The following is a 17,040-nucleotide window of genomic DNA, read 5'->3' as shown; positions in this document are numbered from 1 at the left end:
TCTCAGTCTGAAGCCAAGACAGACAACTTCGGCTCACCGCAATGTAAAAGTGGAGCGTCTCTCGCCACTAACCTCCTTCTCCATATGGTTTGTTGTTCTCGCCCTGTTGCTGCTATTTTCTCCCTCTATCGTACAAGGTCTCAAAAACTACTTACTCACTAAAATTCCGCCGATATGATTGGAAACGTTTGCTTGACAGGCAACATTTTCGCTTGACACCATTACCATTGACTACAGTGACCATTATTAACCAATTAAACGTGTTATTCAAGCGCAATTAGGACTCATGTGAGTAGATTCGTTTTCAGACATGACTCCTGAGAATGTCGGCACAATGGGGTCTGCTTTGTTTGCTTTGTTTTCAGTTTTGCGTCCGTCGCTTGTTGGAATCATCACCAACTTGCCCACTCGCTCGTGGTGACTCCTCCAGAATAACTCCTGCTGTGTTGCATCACCATGACCCTATAGGTTTAACCAGGGGGCTGCCGGAGAAACTCCAGAGAAAGTCTTTGACTCTGAGATTATCTGGAGCTCAGGGCCTGTCTGATAGCAGTTTGAGTGTCATATCTAAATGATCATTTCTGCAAAAAAAAAGTTATATCATCTTAAAACAGCAGATGCACAAGAACAAGAACTTTGTCTGAATCAAATTCACGTGAAAGAAACTGCCAAATATTATTAAAAAGTCTAAAAACTGTCTGATACAAGGAGCCTGCTGAGATTTAAGACAGTACCAAAGATGCACCGGGGTTCAAAACCCAGCCCCGAACACTGATTTGCTCCACACAGGAGCTGAGAGCTTTCACAGCATCGTTACTACTAACAAGCATCTGCAAAACATCCTCCTCCAACAGCCTCCGTTTGGGTCCCACATTTTCCTGACCACACACAGAAGTAGCCTTGGCGTCTGAATCTTCACCCCTGGCCTTGTTTGTATTTTCGCTTTTCTGGTTTACCACCTTTTTTTTCTCCCACTCTCACCTATTTCTCACATGAGGTTCTGAGGTATTGACGAATCCTGGTTGTTCGCCAACATTGATCTAATTGAGAGCAGAAATAGAAGGATCTGACCACATGGCCGGTAAGTGAATGCACCACTCTTTCCATGTGCTCGTTGGGCTCAGTAACATTCTTCTCAGCCGTTATTTCAACTGGCAGTCTGTGCAGCAGCATGGCTGCAGCGAAAAAGAGGGGGGCTGAGGTTACTGGCAGACGAAAGCGATGCATTCCTTGTAACAGTGAAGTTGTGGATATGGAGACGATTTGCTCAGCGGTTAAGATATTCTAAGGCTGTGTATATATAGGGCATGCTTTTTCTCGGAGGAGGCACTTTTCTCGTGAATGTAATGTGCAACATGGTGGCAATTGAGTATCGACCATTACAATACATGCACTTAATCGTTACACACGATAATGCTCCATTGCCCTTTGTTTGGGATCTACATTTGTGGTTACTGATTTTTATTTTACCAAGCAATCTGTCGCCGAGCGCCTGCTTTCCAGTCTGGTGGCTCCTGACGGACAGCTGGAGACTGGACGAATGATTTAGCACAGATTTGCTTTGGAACAGAATGAATATCACGAGCAGATGATGCTTCCTGATGCCCAGCTTGTTCGGCGGCACCAACTGCCGCGCACATGTGCAGGGGGACCACGGGCTGCGAGAACAGAAGGCCTGGCAGCCCTCGTCACAGCGAGCTTCTCGGTCTGTCATCCCTTTCCCATCCGCCTCGTTTCAAAAGGAGCAAAGAGGCAAAGGGAATATTTGTCTCTGTTTATAAAGGTCACGCAAACGTGCTCATCTGGAGCCGGAATAAAACAATGTGACCGCATGACTGCGAAGGCACAGACACCTGCAGCCTGACTTCACCGTGTCGGTAATTCAAACCCGCTTTTTTCTTGCATCATCAAATTGGATAATCCCGGGCCTGGTCAGGCTGGGACCCTCAAGGAAGTGTGTTTCCGTCTGCAGGGAGGCCGGAGCATCCCCAGACAGGCTGATGTTCTGCTCTCACCTGCTCCGATCCACATGTCACCGCTCCGCAGGGAGGTGAGGCGGTGTAATCGGATCACGTAGGGGAACACCGCAGTGTGGGAAAGGGGGACCGGTAAGAGATAAGAAGCCTGCATGGACACGGATACAGGATAAAGCGAGACAAAAAGAAATGAAGTGACAGGAAGAGCGAGGGAGAGCTAACCCCACAGAGTCAGAGGAGAGATGTTAGAGGAAGGACCAAACAGCTGGATCCAGCTGCTGAGTCGAAGCCGTGTCACAGCTGCCAGAGGCCGACTGTCCCTCTGGACACTCAACTGTTTTCTTTCCCTCCCTCGCCCTCCTTTCACTATACACTCACACTCCTTCATAGGAACTTGGAAGCGGCGAAGAGACGTCTGCCTCACCTGCAGCAGACAGAGCGAACAGACAGAGTGTAATGAAATGTCTTGTCCTGCGGGAGAGCTACATAAGCCCATCTTCCCCTCTCCACCAGATGTGGGCAGGAAACCCCCTCCAGCAGGCGTTTTATCTCTCAACTTTGGCTTCGCAGTCAACAATCTGCGCGGCTGCATCAGCGCCTGCACTGACCTTTTACGGTCACCCTGAAGTCATGTAAACACGGCTCGCTTTACCTCAGCACTCGCAAAGCAGACTGCATCCAATAAAGAAGCCTTATGGCATGTTTAGCAAAATATGAAGTTTGAACAGGTGGTGGTTTAAGGACATATGCTGAATTTACTGTTTAATGGTGTATTTGAATGATAAATAAGTACAAGAAAGCTTTTTAATATTCCAAAGCAATCAACTATTTAACATAAAAAACATCTGCTGCTGAAAGACATTTTGCACGTGGATTTGCCGCTTTTCTCTACTTTATATTGTTTCAAATTGAATATGTCTTGTATTCTGTCTTGTATGTCTAATATTGCGGCATTTTTTTCATCTTCCTGCTGCAGACGTAGAACAAATACAGCTGTAACATTTTCAGTCCGCAAATGCAGCGTTCCTTCAGGTTTGCTGTTCAAACTCACAAATTTGGTTTTCTCCTGAACGACATTTCCTCCTGGTCTCTTTATTCAGCCTTGTGCCATTAAAATTTTCACCACAACTTTCTCCTCTTCTTTCTCCCGTTGGAAGGAGCGAGGCTGTGGATTTGCTGATGGACGGCCGAGCACAATAAAATGCGCTCAGCTGTCTCAAGCGAAGCAACTTTGACCTGAACACCCACACTCCATCCAGATGTACATCGGTGTTTATGTTCGCTTCACTGCCCCTGCTAGGCCCAGGAGTAAGTGTTCAAGGAAGTATTACATTTGCGAACACATTAAGTAGCACATCCAGTTTCCTGCAATTTTACCATTCTCTGAAAATACTGTTACACCGCAGAGCCACACAGCAAAGCTTGGTAGTTAGCGAGGGGAAAGAGAAACAGAGGAGACCAAAGGCACAGTTGCCTCAAGCTAAACCAATGTCACAGAGAGATGGGCAAGTCTGGTATTACAACAGACAAGTGAGCATTTTGTTTTTACACACACCATCCCCAGAAAAATGTCTGGTAAGAATTGATTACAAGTTTTTTGGTCCCAAAATACCAGCCTGAAAGTGGCAATTCTTTTTTTTTTTAAATCTCCATTTGGTCTCACTTATCTGCGCAAAAAGTCGTATTTGGATAATCTGGAAACACAGGGACACTGGGACATTGGCCAAGTTCAGGACAGAGAAAACAAGTGGCCGTGTAGAGAAGAGAACCGGAGCCGGCAGGTGTCGTTTTCGGTCACAAAAACCACAGAACTTTACACGGTTGTTTTGAAGACATTTCGTGTGGGCGAAAGTCAAAATGAGCTATTTTTAACGCACCACACTGGGAACATCTGGGAACATAAGGTTGAAATTTAAGAGTTGCAGCTACAACTCCCTTTTGTGGAGGAGCAGAGAGCTGCAAAACATAAATATTAAATTTCTTCAAGAGTGGCCTTTTTTTGTTTAAATAAACCAGAAGACAACAAACTAACTTCTGCTTCAAATCCCACGTCCCGTATGCTCTCAACTTCGCCAACTTACTGTGAGAGCGTAACTTTCTGTTTTAAATACAAAGGGATGAATCTGTTCTTCGGGGAATGTAAAAATAAAAACTAGGTGTTCCTGCAAACATAAAATAATAAAAGGCACAGATTGCAGAAACGCAGGGTATATTTTAAAAAATGCAGGCTTTCCTAAAATCCCCCCTCAGTACAGCCACATTTTTTCTCATCTGGTAACACATCAGGCTCAAGGACGCCACGGTAATGGAATCAGTGTTATTAGCACCTGCCTGGCGGTTACCAGTAGGTGGTCACTACACTACAAAAAGACTGTGGAAACTCTGCTGTGAAAGTAACACATCTTTCAATCATTCATACCTTCTCTCTCAGGCAATTATCAGTATTCCTTTTTTCCCCCCTGTAGACGGGTTGCTTTTATGTTGGAGGGGGAAGGGATTAGGAGTAGCACTTCACTGAGGTACCACTTTCAACTAGGCTGCCTTTAAAAAGTTCCGTGAAATAATGAATGCGTTGCAGTTGTATATGTGCCGTATGTTACACCGCCTGAAAAGACTGCATCTGTAGTTATCTGAACTAAAGACGAGCAGGCTCTTAGCATTGTTGTTCACAGGAAGCGTAAGAATCCGGCCACAATATCACCAGGATAATCTCCTGAAATGATCCAGATGTATGTGAGAACGCAGATGTTTCAGTTGTTCTCAGGATTCTTTCCTGCATGGAAAAACTCCTGAGAATGTCCGAGGGAGCCGATAAGAGAATACAGGAGGAAAATGGAGAAGTGTTGATGACGTTTCTAATGTTGATGACGTTTCTAATGTCCCTAATGTAAAAATTAATAAAGTGAAAATAAATGTATTTCAAGATTAAAAAAAAGGAGCCATAAACCCAGAAGACTCCAAAGAAGGAAGAAAAGATTCAAGAGCTTTTTGCGATAAGGGCCGACGGCAGAAGCTTTATCCAGACGCCATACGTTCACCTGAACATTCTTGAGAATTTCCTTTAGTTGTGAATGCATCACACTCAGAATCTTCTCATCATTTGTGAGAGAGGAGGCCCTCTGGGTGGCAAAGATACAGATAAATGTAAAAGTCTGAGTTACGGCTTCGAGAAAGAAAAATAGCTAAATGTTCGCTCCTTCACTCGCAGCTATCAGGGTTGGTCTCAGGTTGCTGCGGCGATGACAAGCTGCCCATTTTGTCAAGAACAAGGAGGTGGGGGAGGCAGGTTTAAAAATTAGGTCTGGCCTGTCCTCACAGCCGCTTAATGAGAAACGAAGGGAAATCAGATAAGAATTTGGAGAGGGAAAGACCAACAGACAGACAAGGAAGCCCCCCTGCTAATGTCACCTCCGCCACTCATGCCAGCGCTTGTCAGGGCTCATTTCCCCCTCAGCTGCCGGGAGACCCCCTCTCGCCTTTCTGCTGGAGCCAGAACGACCCCCCAAAACAGACAGAGGGACAATTCTTAGCCGAGACGCACTCCAAACCAACCGAAAAAACCACGACGCTACGAGGTGCAAATTATTCCCCAATGTGGGATTCGGACATAACCAACTGGAAAAGAAATATTAATTCATAAGTGGAATAACACAGAGAGGGATGAAATGACGAATAACTCTCGAAGCCAAGACAGCCGGGCTTTGTTTTACAGAATTTGGAAATATGAAGGCTGGCTGATGGGTCTCATTATCCCTAATGACACGTAATATTACTCTTCATCCTCCGTGTCACGAAATCAAAAGCCTCTGAGCCTAATGACCGAATTAAATGAGCTTGAAGTAATTTTTTTTGTTTTAGTCTTTTGATCTTTTTGTTCTGTGCAAACCTCACACATTACACCCAGCAGCAGAACACAATGAAACAGACCCTCCAGAGTGAACGCATGCTCCCAACCCACAGGGAAAGGGAGAAAATAAAATGGTGCGAGAAATATATTTGACTGCTGCACAATCCAGACAACTTGTAAAGTTGGACACAGTTTGAAAACTAATAATGGCGACTAGAATTACTAATGGCTCATAAAACGCATTCCACAACGGGGCTTGTGGTTCTTCAAATGTTGTTTTTCATGTCGTATTTGATTTCCCCTCTCAAGGATGACCTATTTTCTTTAGCAGTAGATCATACATATTGGATTACGAGACTGATTGGTGTTAATATGCTTAAGTCCTTATTTTTAGTTATCTTTTCCCCCCCACACACATCTAAATATAATGTCAACCATAAACCAAATGATGTCGAGCGGAAAGTGACAAAATATCGCAGGCGCAGCGCCGAGGAGCCAGACTACATTAGAATAATCACGACCCGCTGCGCCGGTGTCCCGCTGAGGAGAAAGAAATATAAAAATCAAGCCACTTCAAATGTTTGAATTAATGATCACAGTACACATATTGTAATGGTTTTTTGGACACCATTGGATACGGTGGGGGGATTGGGAATTTCATCCAGAGAGAGAGGGAAAGAAAAAAAAGGCAGACATGAGATGTCTTGCTGAGATGTTTGGATGTAGCTCTGGCACCCTGAGTAAGAGCAGTCTGTTCTCACATGGCCGGCCAAACACACGTCTGCAGCATCCAGGCAGACCGAGGAGAGGAGGGAGAGCCGCGGCGTGGAACTACTACTTCATCCTTTCGGGCCCTGCGAGGCCACTGATCAAGCATGTCATGCTCAGGAGTTGCTTGAAAGCAGGTAGTAAAGCTGCTGGACGCGACGCAGAGGGGGAAAAACAAAAGCCTGACCATCTCCGGTTTGAAAGAAAAACAAAAATGAGGGCTTGCAGATATTTTCACAGAACATGAACTTCAGCCCACATTGGAAAGAGTGATGGTCGCAGCTTTGCAGTTTTCCAAAACACACATTTTTTAATTCTTCTCTGGTTCACTTTCCAAATTCCATAATCAGCTTCGGTGCATTTCACCCCCCTTTTTTTCCCCCTTATCCTTGTGGTCCCTGTGATTTATAATTAGGGGACCTCCCATAAGAAGCACTCGTAGCTTCTTTTTCTGCATGCGAGCCAAGAGTCGCGGTGTAAACCTACGTCTCCGTCCAACCCCTCCCTCTCCCAAGGCCAAACCCCAGGCCAAGATCCTGTCTGCCGGGCCCTCTGTGTGAAAAGCACTCCTTGATCCATGCAATACTACTGCAGACGCTTGTGGAATAAGAGCTTGTATGGACCTCTGTATTGGCCAGAATAATGAAAAAGCCTCTCTGACTCGTATGTTGTGATTTGGCACTTTACAAATAACACTGAAGTGAACTGAAAAGAAATTACTTAATGACTTAACTGATGTCTTCTTAATACGACGGCCAAAAAAAACGACTTGACAAAACAATACGTTTTAATGAAAAAGGCCCGCAGTCACAGCGGGTGCTGTAATTTGCCTGAACTTTAATTCATCCTGTCGTCTGTGGCCATTTTTTCTCACGCTCAACTAGCCTAATTAAGGTGCCTTTTGAGAGTGAAGTGACATCTATTTCTTTGGATAAAGCCCCGAATTTGTCTCTGCCGTCGAATATGTGAAAAAGGCCTTTGTGCCTCGGCTGACAGAGGACTTTGCACTGCCTCTGTTACCCTGGAAACCTTTTGAGAGGTGAAAGGCAGGACAGCCAACGAGGGGATCATCTTGGCCTAAAAACACAGGTAAATCTCCTCTAAAGCCGTCCAATTTAAATAACTTCACCGTTTAAATTACTCGTCATAGAGGAATGAAAGGAATCGGCAAAGTCGGACAAATTCCTCTGCTATTTATCTAATAAATTTCCATTTATTATGCTCTTCACAATTGCCCCTGAGCCGAGTTCAAACTCTTGCATGAGCTCGGTGTCAAAGTGTGGGAGTGTGTTTACAGAATCGACCAATTCGCAAACTGTGAATGAAATAAATGGGAAAGAAAAAGGTCTTACCTCGAGAATGCAGGTCCCTGGAAGTGTGCTTTCCTTGATGGAGACATTGTAGACGTTCCTCTCAAAAACAGGCTCGTTGTCATTTATATCCTGAAGCACAATGTTGACCACAGCAGTGGAGGACAGGGGCGGCTTCCCTCTGTCACTGGCTACCACAGTTATACTGGGATTGGGGTTCTTTTCATAATCCAGCTGGGAGAGAGTGGTAATAATCCCTGTAACGGGGTCTATACTGAACCAGTTGGAATAAGCACCTTGGCCTTGCAGGATGCTGTAGCTAATGTCCCCGTTCGGCCCCTGGTCTTTGTCTCTGGCCGTCACCTGTAACACAAAGCTCCCCGGAAACACCACCTCGGGGATGACCTGTCTGTACACCGGCTGGTCGAACAGAGGAGGGTTGTCGTTGACGTCGGTCACCTGGATGATGAAGGAGGACTCGGCCCTGAGAGGAGGCGTGCCCGAGTCCGTCGCCATCACCCTCAGCTCATAGGTGTCCCTCTCCTCTCGGTCCAGAATCTTGTCCACGCAAATCAGATAGATGATACTATCCTTCGTGGTCAGGGCAAACTTTCCATCTCCTCCCTCCAGCGACACATTGACGTTGGCGTACTCTCCGTAGTCCGGGTCGGTGACGGAGATCCTGGCGACGTACTGGCCCGGTTGTGCTCCTTCTGAGATTCTGGGAGACCCGTCCTCGCTGAGAAAGATGATGGTCATGGTGGGCTGGTTGTCATTGTAGTCTCTGACGTGGATGGTGACGAAGGCGTTGGTCACCTCCGGATGGGTGGAGTTGTCTTGCGCCTGGACCACCAGCTCGTGGACTCGCCGCATCTCAAAGTCCAGCGGCTTGCTGAGCGTGATGACACCGGTGCGAGGGTCGATGACAAAGTAGCGGTCGGGGTCGCTTTGTCTCCTGTTGATTTCGTACAGCACCATCCCGTTGTCCCCTTCATCAGCGTCTGTGGCGAACACCTGCAGGATGTTGCTTCCTGGTTGGAGGTTCTCAGATATTATAGCAAGGTAGCGGCTCTGGTTAAAAACAGGAGCGTTGTCGTTAATGTCTTGTACAGTAATATCTAAGGTCATCTGATCCGTCCTTTTAGGGGAGCCGCCATCAAACGCCTCCAAGGATAGAGTGTAGGTGGATCTTTTCTCTCTGTCTAGAACGGCGTTGACCACCAAGTCCAGATAGAGAACCTCATTGCTGCCCCTCCTGGTCTCCAAGGTGAAGGCCTGGCCAACATTTCCGTCTTTGATAAGGTAACCCTGCGTCGTCAACTGGCCTTTATCAGCATCTACAGCGGGCTCAAGAGAAAACCTCGTCCCAATGGCCGTCTGCTCAGGGATTTTAAACGTTGTCTGTTTTCTTGAGAAAGTTGGAGCGTGGTCGTTTATGTCATTCACCTTGATGGTCACCTCCACGGTCACGCCTGTCATGGTGACGGCAATAAAGTTGTACCTGTCCCTCAGTTCCCGGTCAAGGACTTTGGCGGTTTTAATAATGCCTGTGCTCTCATCGATGTCCAAATCACTGCCCACGCCTGTTCCCTCGTGGTCTGAAATGAAGAACATGGAGGCTGTGATGCCAGGAGGAAGACCGGCGCTGATGTCCCCGACGATTGTGCCCGCTGGTTGCTCCTCGTCCAGCTGTAGCTCAAGGGTCCCGAGGACCACGGATGAATGGACCGTTACAAGCTCCAAGGCCACGTACACCATGAGCACTATCCACGTATTCCACCAACCCTCACGATGCGAAGGGGCCATAATAGACTTCCCAAAACCCTTGGCAGCTGTCTTCATTTTGCCTCCGCCTTTTTAAACCTGGAAACACACAGAAGAGGAAAAAGCTGAGCAATGTCAAAACCTGACAACAGCAGAAAATGTGAAAAGGTGTATTATTTCTGTGTACAGGGTAAGTTAGTTTAAGAAAAAATAAGTATATGCCCTAAATACTTTCCCATATGTTTTATGGGCTCTCTTCCCAACCGCAGAACATACAATAGGCCCTGCGTATAACTTTTTTCCTACACTTCTTAGTTCACCTAATAAGTCAACACCTTGTTCCTGCTACATACCAGAAAGCTCTCCTTTGCTAAAGAAACATCAAAACCACAGGCTGCAGCGTTCCGCCCCAGACAGGGAGCCTTTGACTGATGAGATTCGATTCCAATTATAAAGGTGCAGGAATCACTTTTGTCAGCCTACCCGGTGCGCTCACCGTGGCAGTTGCACTCCGATGAAAGTCTGGGAGGTGGAGTCCTGGATTTAATATTTATGTGCTGTTACCGCATTTAGCTCTGATGGAATGAGCAGTTTTCAAACACTTCTCCAGGAACCATTTAAAATATTTAACCATCCCCAAGAAAACATCTCTATCTGCCAGTACTGGTGAGAATTAAAGAGTTGTGAGTGTTAAATCAAATCCAAATATTGATATTTAATAGGAGCGAGGGTGTTAGAATTCCTTGCACAAACAACAGGAACCCTCTGGCAACGGAAAGACACCACTGCAGAGGGAGAGACACTGCGGAGCAATGTGGAACTTGTTCAACAACACTGTCACCATCTGCAGAATAATCCAAAACCACCAAGTGTCTGGCACACATCAAATGATTGTGTCGTTTTCATTCACTGAAGGCTTCCAATTGTCTGTGGTTCCCGTCTAGTGTTTTAATGTGATTCATTACTACTGCGACTTGTAATTAACTTTAATTCAGAGTAAATACAGAAGCACATTGTACTGTTAGAAAGTTTTTTTTTAGTGAGAGCTCTGCGAGGCTCCCCCCAGTGGTTGAACCGATACCTGCATGAGAACGTTCACGTCCACAAAACATGTGTGTATCCGTGCGGAGGCAAGTGTGCGTGTGCTCTAAATGTCTCCCATGTGCCTCCGAACGCAGTGTGGCGATCCGTCTCGGGCCGCGGCGGTGACAGTGTGTTTGAGTGACGGAGCTGTGCGGCGGTAGTTGAAGGGCTCCACGCAGTCTACCTCTCTCCCCGTTTCTGGCTTTGCCGCGTTGTAATTGAGGTCTGCTGGACGCGGGCCATCAGCGCACAAGACTCCAGAGCTCATTGCAGTCTGCGCAACGCCGAAAGATCCTGACTTTAAATCTCATAAATTGCTTTGAATTCAGCTCGGTGTGAGAAACTCTCTGGAGCATTGCTAGTTTTGAATTAAGTGTTGTTAACATATCTTCAAATCCTGGTTCATTCTTCAACAGTTAGGGGGGAAAAAATAAACCCTGGATCAATGTGCTGAATTCCTGCCCGAGTCTTATTACTTCCACAGAGGCCCTAATAATCGCAAACGACAGGCCCATAAAGCCAGGCACTACAAAGTCACCCTTCCATGCCATATGTTGTGTTGCTCTTTGAGTGCTGCTGTTCACTAAAACATATAAGCACATCATTGACAGCCTGAAAACTTCCTAGCCTCAGTATTTAAATTATTTTTTCTGTAACACCAGGGGTGCACTTTTTACGAAGCTGAGAAGAATCACTTTCAAGGCCAGAACCTGAGTCCAAATGCCACAACTGAAATAATGCATTCTCTGGTTGAGCTGCAGCGGAGGACCTCTGCAGAGCCGCAGAGAACTAATGGATGTAGCAGACACACTCGGCGAGGCTAATTGCACAATATCAGGTTGAGAGGGACATATGGTTTTTAAAAAAGTTTCGGCTGGAAGCTTAAAGAGAAGTTTATGCACTTTCAAAAGCTAAGACGCTCGCTAAATATATAACAAACACTGCGACTACACTCTGGGATCTATCACCGAGAGTTTCATGTCTGCGAGTTAGAGGCCAGTAAGTAGTTGGGATATAAAAGGCAACAACCTATTCGTGCATATGGGGCTTCAGGGAAAGCAATGTGGGGGGAAAAAAACTGTTCAGAATAGCCGCTGATGGTTGAAAGCTGTTGTATTTAGTAAGCCAATTCCATTGTGGCTTGGATTCAGATGTTTTCCTTGCATCATTGTCCCAGATCATGGCGAGTCCCTCCCACTGGTAGTTAAACACTGGTGGAGAGTTTTGCTAAGATGATGTAAGTGCTGGAGGATTAACCCCCGTGTGCTTTCCCCGAGGACGGTCCGGTATCTTTTATTTGAACTTCAAATGCATCCTTGAGGTTTCCCCCCTCTTCTCACACCAGAACACACGTGTATAACACCTCAAGTGCGCCTCATTGTTAGCAGGCACCGTGGCTTGACCCACTTTCTTTTTGAATCCTCTGAACCAAGTCAACCGACCAAATCCAAGGTTTGTAGGATTTACATGCAGAATGAAACCTCTGTTTGAATACAATGGATATCATTCTGGGCACTTTGCTAGCATGACTGGAATCAGCATAAAAATCCATGGCAGCAGTGAGTGCTGGGAACATCGCGGGCACATTTCTACCTCCCCGCTGTGGTCTCCATCATGTTTGGCAAAATGTGCCGTAACCACTTTTCATAATCGTTGAGAATATGTTTGCTTTTTGCTGGTTTTTTTTCCTGTGGAAGTAATATTTGTCTCTTTTGCATTATGAAGACGAGCTGGCCTTTGGTTTGGAAAAAAAACAAAACAATAGACAATACATCTGAATAAACACTGCTGCCTCCGCCTGTGAGCCAAAACCCACATTACAAAACCTCTACTGAAATGCAAATATAGTTTTTAAACAGTGCAGAGTAAGAGAAACTGTTTAACATCACAATTAATATAGTTGATTTGCTATTCATACCACAGGCCAAGTCATGTCAGTTATCTTCAGCTAATATCTTAAACAACAATTACACAATGTTTGAGAAAGTTGAATGCAGATTTAATGTGGTGCTAACCAGAGAATCTACACAAGTAGGTTAAATCATCACAAACCTGACCCCAAATGTTGTAAATCAGCTTTAATTAACACAACCAACACATTCCCCCCCCCAACCGACCAAGAGGGACGACTGTAGTGACAGACGACGTAAAAACCAGCTTCTAATTCCACGTCATGATTCCAGTTAACTCAAAGAAAACTTCTGCGGTTTCAAAAACATGCCAGGCTGCCTGAGGCTCAGTGGAGCCATAATGGAAACCACAGACAAAACTGCAGATCGACTGGACATGAGGATGACAGGCTTAGCACAAAGCAAACGAAAAAAGGCTCTGAATGTTTGCCAGACTATTGCCTCTCACTAGTGCCACGTTTCTGTGCTCTGCATTAGTCTTTGAAACTGTGGTCCCAGGGCATGTGCGAGGGCCAGGAAAAGCCATCACAGGCCTCAGATACGCACGCGATCCCCGGCCATAACAAACACGATATTGGGAAAACACACTGGCTACTTTTTCACGGCGAGCTCGGGGCTGCTGAGGATCTGTGACAAGAGGGATGATCTCTTTCCCACAACAAGAACAGCATGGGTTAGTCCAGCTGTTTGCGTAAGATGTTCCAGATAAAAGAAATACACCTTAAGTCTTTGAAGATGACACCGTCTGATATTGCGTTTGCAGTACAAGCGGTTGCATCATGAAAAACACATTTGCACAGAGTTACAGTAGCAGGGGTGCAGGGAGTGTTTGCGCAACATTACTAGAGCTGAGGTCAAAGTTCACCAAATACTATTGTACTAAAAGTTGAATGCATTTTTCTGAAGAGGACCGGGAGGGATTGGGATTATAAAAAAGATTTTAAGGGTGTCCACAAAAGTCCTGCTTCCAGCGCCGTTGACAGAGTTTGTCTCGGCTGATGATGACGCTACAAAAAGATGAGTAAAACTGCAGCCAAGACGATTCCAGAAATGCAAGGCAACAAGAAAACTCTTTTCTTGTGCTGGTGCTAGTGTGGCTTTCCTCGGAGAAACATATCTTGTGTTTCTCAAGCCTTTTTAGGAGTCGGGAACACGAGCTTCATCAACAGCATATGCAGGCTACAAAAGACAAGACCAGTGAAATGATTACTTCATGCACTGCGCCGAGGGTTTATGACATAATCCTTGGATTCTCATAAAAGCTGGGGTGGCCCGAATTTGAGTTTGTATCCATCAGTGCTGCGTTGTTTGTTTTTTTTGTTTTCTCTCTGTGAATTTCACATCTTAACTCAACCCAGAGAGTGGAAAAAAGAATGAGTGAGAATAATCCTTGAAAGCTGAGATGCTTTAACAGAGAAAGTGGCAACCATTGTTAAAATTGCCCTGAAATGAAGCAAGTGTAGACATGGATATGAGGGATTTAAGGATGGATAACTGGATGGATGGGGGCACAAACACTTTTAACATCTTAAAGTATGGATGATCTTCTCCATTTGCCTCATGTCGCTGTAATAACGAGTATTAGAGTCCATAGCAACAATGTGAATGAACATCTTCTAAGTAGAAGTTGCACAAGAGCAGTTCTCCTCAAACTGATGACTGGTGGGGGGAGAGAGAAAAAAAAAGGAGGAGCCTGCGCCCCGTGTTGTGTCTAAAGAAAAAGTCAGAGAGAGAGGCGGCGTAATTACGCAGCGGCACCATGGCAACCATCACATTCACAACCAGAAGTGCGCGGTGACGGAACCCAGGGGCGACTTAATTAATTAATTAATTAATTGAGGGAAAGGAACACCTATTCACGGTCAGCGAGCAGCATCGTTAAGTGCGCGACGTGCGGGTGATCGTTCGGTCTGTGCGATGTGTGATGAGGCAGACACAGACAGAAAGGCGCAGCGGCGGCGGCGGCACCACAATACAATAACTCCAGAGGTTGACCAATTTGAGAGGAATGTCTCAGAGGGGCTTAAAAGAAGTGACACATGACACATGCGGTTAGAATATTTGGCTGCTGCGTAAAGTCCGTGCGTAAAGCAGGAAAGGTGCTTGTGCGTAATGGTACTTAGAAAAAACACGAATATGTCTTACACGAGTATTTAACTGCACAAACCGGTGATATCCTTACGGAGAGTTTTGCGTGTTAAGACATTAAAGGCGACAGCTGTGCACTAACATTAACCTGAGGTACTGAATCGTGTAGAAACTGGACCGCTGTGCGTCCGTTTGGTTCTTTGACTGAACTCTGCACGATGTTTTTAAAACGGCCGAATAAGTCATTTGCAAAGTTGCACCATTCAATGAATCTGCATGTGCACGAAAAGAGAAAAGAACCTGGTGTGAGTTTCACATGCACTACAACGTATCTGCTGCAGACACTGGATCAGAGGGAGTTGTAAAGAGTAGAGAAATGGAAGGAGGGAGATCGTGGATAAACTGCAGTGATGAACATTGGTTCCTTGTGGAGTGAGGAGACGTGCGTCCTGCTGGGATAGATACTCACATTCATCTGTGTTGCACAGGACAAACCGGGCTCTCCTCAGTATTCCCCTGTGAAGCCCAACGTGGAAGTTACATCCATGTCAAGGTTTGTTCTTTTCAAAGAAGAAGCTGGTATCCTCCGCCGGTGTCTGTGGAGATTACTCCGGTGGGACCCAATTAGTTTCCTTCCTATTGAGTTCTCTCTCCAGGCGAAGCGATTAGAAGTAAAAAAAGCACAAACTTGTCAAAACTTTTCCTCCTCTTCTTCTTCTTCTTCCTCTTCTTCTTCTTCTTCTTCCAGCTATCGGCTCATCGGCTCATCGCACAGTTGTGTCTGTCTGCTCGGAGACGCACCGTCGCGTGCTGCTGAAACCCAACAGAGTGAGGAGGCCGAGCGGAGCTGGACGTCCCCCCTTCTCCAAATCTAATTTATTCAACACGTGACGGAGTTCGACCTCCTCTCTCCTCTCACACTGCTGCTCCTGCTGCTGCTGCTGCTGCTGCTGCTGCTGCGGCCACCAGGAGACACGCACACTGCACAGACCCAGCACATGCACGGTACTGCTGAACTCTGGTGCCACCCTCCTACACGAGAGGGAAGTGTAGATCAGCAGCAGGATTTAACATGCACTGGTTTTTACTTGAATTATCACAGGGCTGAATATTCTGGAAACCCCAAAATAAAGGGGTTTTAAAGTGGCTGAAGTGAGGCTCTATCTATCTATCTATCTATCTATCTATCTATCTATCTATCTATCTATCTATCTATCTATCTATCTATCTATCTATCTATCTATCCATCTATCGATCCAACAAATTAAAATGATTACATTTCGTTACAATTGAGCTTCTCTAATAAGAGAGGTATAAATAAACAGTTGACATCAACACTCTCTACTTGTATCTCTCGGGGGGGCCACAGGCTCACATCATGTCCGCCTACACCAAAACCTCAGCCTCACCAGCAAGCCCAGCTATCACACAGACAGTGTTTGCCTTTAGATGTTCGGGAGACAAGAAACCTCCTGAGGTGATTTGTCATCGAGACAATAGCCCCAAACTGTTCCCTCACATTTTATTACTCTTTAAAGAAGCATAAATCCTCCATTCAGCGACCGAGAGGAGCTCAGGTCCGACGGTGCTGGAGCTGTGACCCTGATTCACTCCCCTGTTAAGTTATGAAAGTTATAAAACCCTTTTCAATTAGCTTTAAGAACAAAGAGCAAATAAACAAATAAAGAGAATAAAGACCAAATAAAGAGGATCTGCTGTGTTGATATTTTTATTTATTTAAGTGTGGTGAATTAATGCAACTAATCATTTTGCTTTTGCAGTTACCGTTACAGGATTTATTTTGTTAAATATAGAATTATATTTCAATTAGAATTACCGCCCTGTGGTTGTGCCTCCTCTAACCAATGCAGTTCCAGTCTACATCCATTTTTTTTCCAGACTCATTTGAATTTAATAAAAGCTATATAGTGTATTTCTGTAAGGTATCACTGTGCTGACACTGTGTTCCTGATATATTACGTTCATGACGTCAGCGTGACCATGACCTTTGACCATCGACCATCAAAATCTACTCAGTTAGTGAACGGAGAAATTTCCTCGAGGTGTTGCTGGGATGTTCACAAAACCTTGACCTCTGACCACAAAAATCGGATCGGTTCGTCCGAGAGTCCAAGTGAACATTTTTGCCAAATTTGAAGAAATTCCCTCAAGGCATTCTTGACATATTGTGTTCACAACAGCACGGACGGACACCGGACAACCTGGAAATAAAATCCCCTCCGGCCCCTGGCTGTCACCTCAATGGAGGCATAAAAACAGAATGTGATAGAATC

At 45.5% G+C, this 17,040-nt stretch overlaps 1 protein-coding gene across 1 annotated transcript in view; it reads right to left on the bottom strand.

Annotated features, from left to right (window-relative positions):
• LOC118106125 (protocadherin-16-like) overlaps window positions 1-15,574 on the bottom strand; it is an 81,577-nt gene extending 66,003 nt beyond the window's left edge. Inside the window, exons 1-2 of the mRNA XM_035154399.2 lie at window positions 15,216-15,574; window positions 7,944-9,764 (exon numbers count right to left, since the gene is read on the bottom strand). Of these exons, the coding sequence (XP_035010290.2) occupies window positions 7,944-9,743 (1,800 nt within the window). The 5' untranslated portion in view covers window positions 9,744-9,764; window positions 15,216-15,574. The remainder of the gene's footprint in view (window positions 1-7,943; window positions 9,765-15,215) is intronic.
• Window positions 15,575-17,040: the final 1,466 nt, after the last annotated feature.

The sequence above is a fragment of the Hippoglossus stenolepis genome, chromosome 4 (genome assembly GCF_022539355.2).
Source record: "Hippoglossus stenolepis isolate QCI-W04-F060 chromosome 4, HSTE1.2, whole genome shotgun sequence".
NCBI classification, from domain to species: domain Eukaryota; kingdom Metazoa; phylum Chordata; class Actinopteri; order Pleuronectiformes; family Pleuronectidae; genus Hippoglossus; species Hippoglossus stenolepis.
Note: the sequence above shows the minus strand (reverse complement) of the source record. Positions and strands in the feature narration are given on the sequence as shown.